Source organism: Nicotiana attenuata, unplaced genomic scaffold, assembly GCF_001879085.1.
Source record: "Nicotiana attenuata strain UT unplaced genomic scaffold, NIATTr2, whole genome shotgun sequence".
NCBI classification, from domain to species: Eukaryota; Viridiplantae; Streptophyta; class Magnoliopsida; order Solanales; family Solanaceae; genus Nicotiana; species Nicotiana attenuata.
The window spans coordinates 28,454-40,495 of NW_017675027.1; the positions used below are offsets into that span (position 1 = coordinate 28,454).

The 12,042-nt window shown below is 36.4% G+C and overlaps 1 protein-coding gene across 2 annotated transcripts; it reads right to left on the reverse strand.

The window, feature by feature from the left end:
* Positions 1–2,525: 2,525 nt before the first annotated feature.
* On the reverse strand, positions 2,526–5,228 carry LOC109219572 (receptor-like protein kinase HSL1). 2 transcript variants are annotated; one of them, XM_019384036.1, is made up of 3 exons: positions 4,575–5,222; positions 3,153–4,088; positions 2,526–3,063 (listed from the first exon to the last, which is right to left on the reverse strand). In XM_019384036.1, exons 1-3 carry the CDS (start codon positions 5,035–5,037, stop codon positions 2,744–2,746), a joined length of 1,719 nt encoding a protein of 572 aa, XP_019239581.1. In that variant the 5' UTR covers positions 5,038–5,222; the 3' UTR covers positions 2,526–2,743. The 2 variants fall into 2 exon arrangements, with proteins under 2 accessions (XP_019239581.1, XP_019239580.1); XM_019384035.1 differs by having other exon boundaries at positions 3,153–5,228.
* Between the last annotated feature and the right edge of the window lie 6,814 nt (positions 5,229–12,042).

The window sequence follows — 12,042 nt, forward strand, 5'->3', positions numbered from 1 at the left end:
ATTAGCCGAATTGAGGTAAGTATTTTGCCTAGCTTTGATGAGGGAATTATTCCTCCTATTTTCATTGTTTGCTACATGCGGGGGTGATATATATATGAGGTGACGAGCGTATATGTATGTGCCAGGGTTAATCATGCTCGGAGTATATTTGTGTTTGTAGAATTTTGTGACATTCTGCTTAATGCCTTGTTTGACTCTTAGATACTAAGGACATAATATTAAATGATGGATATCAAGACTTAGTTTGTTATAACTTGATCAAACTTGATGGAAATTGTAAGAATACATTCATGTGTCTAATTCGGTCATCTCTATGCGAAATCATTACTACTTTACTAAAATCGAATTTCTTGATATGCTAGGCTCTATACTTGTGTTGTGGATCATTTATGAGATTCGTGAAAGTATTTGAATAATACGGTTCTTGAGGGTTGTTGAACCATTGTTGACTTGGAAAGTTGTGATTTGGAATGTGTTTGGAATATCCATTTAAGCACTCTCCTTGATGTTTGTGCTTCCTGCCTTATTTGTCATTGATACTCATATGCTTGGTAAGAAAGAGTGTAAAGCACGAAGGGTGATGCCGTGTCATTGTTTATACATTATCATATGAGGGAGAGTGTAAAGCACGAAGGGTGATGCTGTGCCATATCATTGAGAGTAAAAGCACGAAAGGTGATGTTGTGCCATATTATTGAGAGTAAAAGCACGAAGGGTGATGTCGTGCCACATTATTGAGAGTAAATGCACGAAGGGTGATGTCCTGCCATATCATTTGAGAGTAAAACCACGAAGGGTGATGCCGCAAAATTTCAATTGTATTTTTATGTTTGTATGTTATGTTGAGGTCATGGCACGAAGGGTGTTTCCGTACAGGTGAAGACGAGAGACATGCATTTTGATATGATATCTATTTCCCGTGTATACGGTTGTGCCCTTACCTTGAGCTGTTATTGTTGTATTTACATATTTGGGGTGACTTGTTGTTATTGTCATGTACTTGACCTTTATCTCGACTGTTGTTGCACTGTCCATGTCTTTTACTTGCTTAACCTGCAATTACTTTGTCTATTTCTGCTTTTATATTATATGTTGTATCTATTCTGTTGCACTTCAATATAAGCTTTCCACTATGTTAGCCATTCATGCCTTTACTTGTTAATTTGTAAAGAACATGTGTTTTCTTCTTAATTGTTATATTTGTACTTAGGCCTCCAATATGCTAGTTAATTGAAGTTGATATTTCCTGTTCTCCAATTGTTGTTGTTACTCACGTGTTTTTCGCTTAGTCCTTTACTATGACCCACATGTGTATCCTTGTCCACTGTTGTTACTTACGTATTTCCTACTTAGTAATTCCTATTATTGTGTTCATGTGATATGGTTGGCTCTGTTATACGATCAGTTGGGAAAGATGAGTTAAACGCACGAAGGGTGTTGCCGTGCTAATTGAATTGTTTCATAAATTTATTTATACATAGTGAGGATGAGATAAAAGCACGAAGGGTGTTACCATGCCATGTGATCTGATATTTTGACATATTGGACATAAATCTCATACAAGAAAGGATCGTGAAAATTTTATTGTGGTTCTTTTTAGTAATTATTGACTGTCTCGTCGAGTTGTGTATGTTATTTTTATCTGTTATATCTTGAACTGCTTTACTGTTAATCTAATGTACATGTTATTTTAATAAGCATCTTTTTAACTAAAAGCCTCGTCACTACTTCGACGAGGTTAGACAAAAATACTTACCAGTACATGGGGTCGGTTGTACTGATACTGCACTTCTGCACGCCCCGTGCAGATTTTGGAATGGAGTTGCTGGTGACGTCAGGTGCTGTTTCGGAAGACGTTCGTGCGTTTGGATATAGCTGCCACTTGTCCTTGGTAGTTCAGATTATTGCAAATCTGTTTATGTAACCTTCAATCAGAACGTGTATTTATTTGTATCAGTTTTGAAATTCCAAATCTTAGAAGCTCGTGATTCGTACTACCTGGTCTTGGTAAATTTGTAAACGTTCAGTTGTCTATTTTCTATTCTCTTATAATCTCAGTCGAGTTGTATTTTCTGTTAGTTGGCTTACCTCGCGGGTTGAGTTAGGTGCAATCACGACTTGTGGTTTTTGGGTCGTGACAGCATCCAACACCCATGCCATATAGTTCTTGCCCAAAATTTCAAGGGCAACGAACTTTCTTTTCATAATGTCAGTCATAATTAAAAAGAGGAGAATTGTTATACCTTAATCTTCTCAAAGAGCTTCTTGAGACGGTAGAGTCAGCCAAGCGAGCGACGATGATAGTGGCACAAGGCCTTCTTCTCAACTCTTTAAGAACTAGAAGAAGTGCGTCGTATATATAAACCCATCAAATCACTTTTCCTCCTTCAATATGGGACAATGTTTCTTTGTAAAGGAAAGAAATTTTAACTTTTATTTTTTCCTCCATTTTTGATTCACACCACTTTTTAGCCAAAAACACAACAAGAAGTATAATTTGGCAATACTTGAAAATGCCAATGCAGTTGAGTGTCTAAAACGGTTGTAAAATTAAACCATACTTATTATGCAAAATGACTCGCCTTGATTTTGTTGTCTCAAATAATGCATGGACGAGTACCATATATGTTGTAACTTAGAGTATACATTTCCGAAGACATTGTTACCAACATGGCTTTGTCATTCTATTACATTTACAAATTAGAACTGTGTTTGTCGACATAAGACTACACATTATCCTCCCTCAAAGTTTGGGGTCTCTGCAGCTTTGAAGAATGTAGCAAACCTCCTTCATTGACGGCCTACCAGATGGTAATGCACCAGTACACATCAGTCCGAGTTTAAAAACACTCGTCATTTGTTCCAAATTAGTTGCTTCCATGATTTCTCCATCAAGGGCCTCAACAATGCAATTTCCCTCTCTGTAATGCTTTTGAGCCCATTGTGCTAGATTCATTTGCTCGTCCTGGATAATGGGTTCTCTCCCCGTTGTCAATTCTAATAGCACCACACCAAAGCTATAGATATCCGTCTTCACATTCACTTTGAATGTAGAGGCATATTCTGTCAAATATTAATTTTAATATCAGAGTTAGATAAATTCTTTTGATATACTCAAGAGGTTAAAATACATAATTTGAACTGTAATGTACCTGGGGCAATGTAACCGAAAGTTCCAGCTATAGCAGAAGCTGTCTCAGGATCATCGTCCCGCTTGTTTAGCATTTTTGCTAGTCCGAAATCTGCTATTTTTGCACTGAATTCCGAGTCCAGAAGGATATTGCTCGACTTAATGTCTCTGTGAATGATGGGCCGAGTGCAATCATGGTGCATATAGCAGAGTCCTTGAGCTACACCAATGGCTATTTTTAATCTCTTTCGCCAATCCAGGGCTGGGATACTACTTTGACCTGGTGAGGCTGCTCTTCTCTTTCTGTGAAGCCATTTGTCCAGGCTTTGTTTCTCAAAGTATTCATAGACTAGAAGGTTTTTGTCTGTGCTAAAGATGCAGCAAAAGAGCTTGACAATGTTTTTGTGTCGAATGCTACCAAGTATTCGAACTTCTGCCAAAAAATCCTTTGGCAGTTTTCCACCTGAACTTTTGTCATGCCATATACTTTTAACAGCATAAGTATCGCCGATTTGGTCGATCACAACTCGATAGACCTTCCCTGATCCTCCATGTCCTATCACATTTTCGTCTTTCAAGCCAGACATAATGTCCTCCGTAGTTACCCTCAACTTGTGAAATGAAATTAATTTCAAGTCCTCTTCAATGTTCTGCTTCTTTTTCCACCAAGGCTTTCTGATCAAGGAAAAGATCCATACTAACTGCATCGATATGCAATCTTTTTTCCACCAATGCTTCCTGACCATGTAAAATATCCATACTGACTGTATAGCTATTCCAACAACTACAGCAGGAATTAAGATAATCAAGTGTTTTTCTCTCAGAAACTTTCGAACCTTATCACCAGAAGAGCAGCTTGGTATATCAGGGAAGGAGTTCTTGGATGTTGAACAAAGGTTGGACTCATCAAAGCAATTGTCTTCATATGTTAGCTTCACAAATTCAGCAGAAATTCTCCCTGAGAATTTGTTGGAACAAAGCCTTAGAGTATTACTAGGCAAAAGATGTTCTATACTTTCAGAAATGTCTCCTGATAATTGATTATAAGACAAATCTAAAGCATGCAATCCAGGTAAATCCCAAAATCTCTTTGATATAGAACCTTTCAATTGGTTATGAGAAAGATCCATACTATACAAACTAAACAAGTCCGTTGCATTAGGTATCACACCAGATAAGTAGTTATGACTCAGTAACAAGTGACGCAAACGATGCAACTGGAACAACTGATTAGTAATTGAACCACTTAGAGAATTATGTGACAGGTCCAATTTCACAAGTTTTTTCAAGCTCCCAAATTCTTCTGGGATCGAGCTGTCCAAGTAGTTCCCAGAAAGATCAAGATTTTCCAGTTGGGATGCTGATATTTCTTTTGGCATCTCACCCGAAAACATGTTACCTTTAAGATACAAACTGGCTAATCTATCAATCCTAAACAACTCACCTGGAATCTGGCCTCTCAAATAATTGTTGGATAAGTCCAGGTGTTGTAGCTTTGAGCAGTCCTTCAGGCTAGCTGGTATGGTCCCTGAAATGTTGTTGTTGGAGAGATCAATCAAGGTAAGGTTCTTGAGCTGACATATTGTTGATGGAATTGTTCCAGTAATGTTATTTCCTCCTAGAATTAGCTGTGTGACCCTGCCAAAGCCATTCATACATGACACTCCGGACCAACTACATGGCGAATATTTCAAATCCCATGACTGGAAGATCTCTGGATCGCTCCAGTGTTGTTTCAGACTTAGTAAGATGGATTGTTCCGTGCTTGGAAATAAATTTTCTTGGAAAGACAGTCTAATTAAGAAGAAAAACATGAGGAAGAAGATTCGCATTGTTAGGAAAAAATGGCAAGAGCTTTCTTTGATAATGAACTTATATTTTAACAGTATCAAATAATTATTTGTCATGTGCAATTATTTTCTGATTCAGATTAAGTCAACATATTTCTCTTTCAAGTAACTTCATCTTCTTTCGGGTGGAACTTGCACACTGCTTTCCTAATAAACAACACAAGAAAGCAATTATACAAGACTGCCAAGCCAGAATCTTTGACCCTTTTGAGATCTAGCTAGCCTGCTACACGTTTTGTAATTCATTACTCTCTCTCCGGTTCACAATAAGTGACCAATTTGCTTTAGGCACGTCTATTAAGAAACTATTAAATTCTATACAATAATATATAGTATGACTAAACTACCCTTAATTAAACATTTACTCTGATGAGTAAGAAAACTTTTTAGGGATATGTACGTAAAGGTAATTTTGTAAAAATAAATTGAATTTTTTCTTGATTATATAAATGGACACTTATTTTGGACCAAAATAAAAAAGTAAATTGGTCACTTAGTGGACCGGAGGTAGTAGTAGTTTACCAAATAGATGCCTCGCTGCAATTTGATATATTTCCTAAAAAATAATTGGGAGAAATTTAAAAATAGCCAGATTTATAACTGGTCGTTCAAAAATAGCCCAGTTTCAAAAGTAATCGAAATTTAGCCACTTTTCATGTAAAGATAAATCTGAGCGAAAACACTGTTCAAAACCCGGAAAATACGCCAGTATATTATACTGGAGTTCCAGCATAAGTATACTTGAACTCTATCATATTATAATGGAGTTCCAGGATAAGTATGCTAGAACTACAGCATAATATGATGGAGTTCCAGCATAAGTACACTAGAACTCCAGCATAATATACTGGAGTTCCAGCAAGTATAATTGTCTAGTATAATATACTGGAGTTTGGAGCACCGGTGCTCCAGTCTCCAGTATATTATACTGGAGTCAGCAAAGTATACCGGTCCAGCATGGAGTTCATACACAGGTGCACCGAACTCCAGTATATTATGCTGGACCGGTCTCTGTTGCAGCAAAATAGTGGCTTTTTTTCATTGACTTCGTAAACGCTGGCTATTTTTGAATGACCAGTCCGAAAACTGGCTATACCGTGCTATTTTTACAAAATAATTCCACTTCTCCGTCCATTCCTCCACCATCGAAACATCACAAAACCACCCAACTTGAACCACCAATAAATCACCGTCTTCCTTCAATTTTCCACCATATTCTCAGCCGCCTTCTCACGGTTCTCTATCAAACATTTTTACAAGCACGTTGCAGTCACTAAAGCTCCATTGGGTTTCTTCACCAGTTCACTCCGATAGCCCATCTCAGTCGCAAAAATTTTTCTTCGCTGCAACGTAAAGGAGCTTAACACCATTAACTGACCGAGACCCACATGAAAAAGAGCCTGAATTTTTTAAAAAAATGTCTCCTTTTGCAACATAAACAGGCCAAAAAGACCCACTTGAAAAATAGCCAGTCCAGCTGCCGCCATTACCGACTTCTCAATCGAAATTGGTCTTTGCGCTTCCTTTTTTGCAGTTAAATTGGTTGGATAGAGTGGAAATTTTGAAATATTCGAGGTGTGTTTGAAATACTTAATTTGGAGAATTTTACAAGAAAATTGTTTGAGAAGAAATCGAAGCCATTTCTGGATTGGATTCTCTTATGGGATGAGAAACAGGAAACTAGGAAGATTGAGAATACAAGAACGAAAGGAAAAAAAATAAAATAAAGGTGGCTGCGACGCAGGGCAAAATAAAATTTGAAAAATCTATCCAAATAATCATTCATCTCAACAAATATTTTGAGTTGAGAAAACAATCCAGTTTGATAGTCCAGAGGAATCATTTTTATTAACATTAGTCCACTCATAAAATGCCTATATTTCTTTTTTATTATAAAGTGGCTAATCTTTCTTCTCTGCTTCTCCTGCCTAATTCTCACGCAAAACCCTCAAATTTCAAAGAATTGAAAATCTAAACAATTCAAAAGTTCCGAGAAGAGAAGTTATGCCATTCACATTAGGGGTGTTCGTCGGTCGGTATGGTACGGTATTTAGACATTTCGGTTCGGTATTTTTGGTATTCAGTTTCAAAATCTTATACCAATACCGTACCTAATTAAATTCGGTATGGTTCGGTTTTTTTCCTTTCGGTTTCGATCTATTCGGTTCGGTAACTTCGGTTTATTGGATTTGAATACTAATTAGTGCATAAAGACATAGAGTCTAATATTCTTAATTAAAGTACTCAAAAATATAAAATTGAAAATGTTTGCTGACAAAAAATTTGTCCAAAACTAGCAAATATCGACCCAAATAGAGAAAATTGTACAAAAAGAATATTTGATCATTAAAAATGTCTTGTTACTTGTTTAGAGTTAATTGATGAACTTAGAGAATAAAGGAAAGTAAAATTTTAGATTTTTTATATTTATGTTATAATTGATAAAATGTATTTTGTGTAATATAATATATATTTCGGTACGGTATCGGTATTCCGATATTTTATTTTAAAATACCAAATACCATACCTAATACCAATATTTTAAAAAACTTAAACCAAATACCATACCAAATACCAAAATACCGTATACCAAATACCAAAATTTTCGGTATCGGTACGGTTATTTGGTATTTACCAAATTATGCACGGCCCTAATTCACATAGCGGGACGTTATCTATTTTTGACCTTAAAATTTCCACTTTCTTAATTCTTCAATCTACTGTACGCCCTTGAAATAATGAGATTAGGTCTCCTTCCTATTTACGTTTGAAAACATTTGCAAAAGTTTATATTCTGAAACGAAAACGATAAATTACAAGTGTTTTAAAAGGCGAGGGCGTGAGGCGGAGCATTTTTCTTAATATGGGACGAGCGAAAGCCTCGAGACATGGGGCGTAAGCCTCACATATCTTTAATTTTTAAAATTTATGAATTAATAATATAGCATTATAATACAATAAAATATAAGAGATACATTAAAAGTTCAAGAAAACTAAAAAGAATTAAAGAAACTCATATAAAATAAAATATTTAGCATGTTTTACAAGTATAAATAATACAATACGGTTAAAACTACTATGAAAACTCCAACCTCTTAACTCTCAAACAATTAAAAATTATAATTTCTTCAAAAATATATCAAACTGCATATTTTACCTCTTTAAAAGTAAATACACAATAAAATTTTCAGTACTGTAATTTAAAATATTACTCCTTCATGAGTAAATATAAAATTATTTTTAAATAGTAAAACGAAAAATTTATGATTATTTTGAGAGACATAGAACTAAGACATGAATATCTATCAAGTAAAGATATAAATTTTGGTTATCTACTTTTAGAAGAAATGTTCAAATGATATTCACCCTCACAATGTTCTCAATTAGTAAGTATGCAATAATATATTTCGTTATTTGAGCTATTCACAATTTTCATATTTTTATAGATAAATAGAACTTTAATCATTCATTTGTTAAAGAATTTTGAGAGTTAACAATGCAAATTAGTGAATTCAACACATGATTTGCATAGGAATTGTTCGGCGAGTCCCGAGCGTTGAGCGTTAGGGGTGTTTAGGGCGCACCGTCGGGCGCTTGGGGGCGTAAGCCTCAGAGAACTAAGCCCCACATATGAGTCTCAAGGCGTTTTGATAGTGCCCCACCCCGGGGCGAGCCTCGAGGCGAGTCCCATAAAAGCCTTTTAAAACAGTATAAATTACTTTTAGCGATTGCAAATTGGATATTTTTTTGGCAAAATGGCCTCCTGGCCACTTAAACTTGCACCCAATTGTCAATCCGATGAATAAACTTAAAATTTTTTCATTTGAACACCTCAACTTGACGGAGTGAGTACTAATAAATACATCCAATCGAGTGTGTATATCAATTGCGCTTACATGTCAAACACGACCATTTATTGTTTGACACGTGTTATCTATTGATGGGTTTCCAATGTCTTAGCTTTATGTTTTGATGATCTAACAAACTTATTGTCAAAGAACCAGATAGGGAACCTGACAAACTTGGTACACATTGCTAATCAACGGACTCCAGCTAATGTGAATTGCTACAACTTCAGAAGATAGAGAACCAACACAGGGACCTGATCCCTTGTGTTTCCCTGACAGCAGTACGAAGTCAACTGTGTACAGTTGGAAAGTGACTGCCTACACTGTACACAGAAACAGTGCAACACAGTTCTGCGGTCACTTGTCCTTTGACCAACCAAGTGATTACATCATTCAAGTGATGTCATCCAAGTTGTATTAACAAGAGTATTACAACAAAACATCACTTGAACACTTGAGAATTCACTTCAAGCATTCAAGCCATATGATATTCGAGTATTCAATTCTCAAGTGCATCAAGAACAAAGTTTAACACTACTACGGACCAGTTCCTAAACCTAGTATCTTATTGTCCTTAGTTGAGTAGTGACTTTGTAATTGTTCTTCATTGTAGTTCCTAATTTGCTTAGCTAGAAGCATTGCTTAGGAACCCCCTTGTAAAACCATAAACCCTTAGTGTTTGTATCGTCACTAGAGTTAGTCATGAGTTGAAGTCTTTGTAATAGGTGTATTGCAAAGTGGCTTGTAATAGGTGTATTACAAGCCAATAATTGTCTCATATTATTGGCTTAAAGTGGTTTTTCGGTATTTTGTGGTATACTTTGGATTGGTTTCGCTGAGTAGCATTACTTGTGTGAAGTTTCATAATGTACAAGCTTTCCGTTTGCTTTGGTTTGAGGTTTAAATATTCTGAAGAGTTTTGAGTTAATTTGTGAAATTTCTGTGCTTGTTGAGTAATTTATGCTTATATGGTAGGATCGGGTTGCGCGTCGCAACAGGAGCAATAAAGGTGATATATTCAGGAGGAATAAGGGTGAAATGGTAGTATACGGTGGGATCGGGTTGCACGGCGTAACAGGAGGAATAAGGGTGGATTAATATAGAGTAATAAGGGTGAATATTCATATTGACATTGATATATGGTGGGATCGGGATGCGCGCCGCATCACTTTATGTGTCTATGTATCTTTCTTCTACTGTGTAAGTTATTCGGTAGCCTTACATATCACTTAAGGATTGGTTATAGCTGGATACTGTCAAGACACTTGAGTTCTTTGTTCAGTTCTTGCAAGTTACTGCTTTATATTATCTTGTCCTTCTTTCTGCTTTTATTACACACTGTATGCAGGTTTTATTGTAATTGCCCCGCCGCAGCCTCGTCACTACCGCGTCGAGGTTAGGCTCGGCATTTATCAGTACATGGGTGATACTGCACTCTGCACTTTCTGTGCAGATTTTGGAGCAGGTAGTGGCCGATCGAGAGGTCGGTTGCAGATATTTTCAACTAGGAGACCCAAGGTAGTCCTGTTGGCGTCTGCAGGCCCCTAGCGTCCCTTTCTACATCTCTATATTACTGTTTTCTTTTTTTTCAAACTAATTGTAATTTCTTTTAGACTGATGTTTGCAGAAAATCATAGTGTGTTCGTGAATTGTGACACCGGATCTCTGGGTAGGAGTATTATGTAATCGTAATTGATATCTATGCATCTTACATTTATTTCGCTTCATTTTGCCTGCTTACTGATGATTACTAAAACTGGAAAGAAATGGCTAAATAACCTCTAACGTTGGCTTGTCTAGCAAGTGTGATGTTAGGCGCCATCACGGTCCCGACGGTGGAAATTTCGGGTTGTGACAGAATCTGATCCCGATATCAAAAAGTCCACTCCCGTTCAAACTTTTCAAAAATCCAACTTTCGCCATTTCAAGACTAATTCGACTACGGACCTTCAAATTACAATCTGGGCGTGCTCTTAAGTCCAAAATTACCCAATGGAGATAACAGAACTGACGGAACTCCATTCCGAGGTCAAATGCTAAAAAGTCAAACTTGATCAACTCTTCTAACTTAGAGCTTAAATCTTGACGTTCATTCTTCCAAATCGATTCCGGATAACTTGAAAACCAACACCGACGATTTACGCAAGTCATAATACACTATGCGGAGATAATCGAGCCATCAAAACATCGGCGAACTACAAATACTCAAAACGGCCAGTCGGGTCGTTACACATTCACAAGATTTTCGTTAAATTATCTAGGCTAACCTATTTGAATCTTAGGGAGAACAACTGTCAGATTTCATAGTTGCAAGATTTTCTTTGTAGCATGAATAGGTTGAAAGCTCAATAACACCTCCAGAGATTGGAAATCTGGAATTTATCAGACTTCAAAGATTCTAAACTTGTGGTAAAGCGAACTTCAAACGTAGCGGTGCATCTGAAAAAAATTCATTGAATTGATGGTGAGCCAGTGATCAGGCATACACCAACCTCTCGATCACCGTGCCGCTCCATTCTAGCCATTTTCCAACTTCTTCCTCATCAATCAGTGGCTGGGTCCGACGGATATGCAATTATGCATTTATAATATTAATATTATACTATATACTACACCACTCCCATCTTTCTTCTTTCATCATTAACTTTTTGAATAAATTAAAATATGAACAAGTATGCAGTGACAAGATCCAGAATTTTAAGGTTAATAAATAATAATTATGGTTAATATTATCATTATCAAAAAAAGACTTCTAGTCACAAGTCAAGTAGGAATCGAACCCGCACATCTAGCTTCAGACACGCCTTTACTTCAACCTCAACACTACATCTCCCACTAGTTTTTTTGGTTCATGGGTGCTTGCTAGCATCTTATATAGTTTTTATCTATATTTTTGATATAACTATACACTGTTTATGTGGAGCTCAATGGGTGCAAAAGCACCTAAAATTAATACATAGATCCGCCATTGCAACTAGGAGAAGTGACCCATCTTTCGAAGCTATAATATGTTACTTCAAGGAAAACAAAGAAATGTAATCTCAGTATCATCTTACTCCCATTAGGTTTAGGAATAGGAAGGTTTTAGAGGGCTCAGGGATGTATAGTTATCTTGCTAATTGCTGTTCGAATTATAATCTCTTGGATGCCTAAGCTCACGCTGTGCTTATCCAACTTCATCGTTCTTTAACGTCTATATATATATATATATATA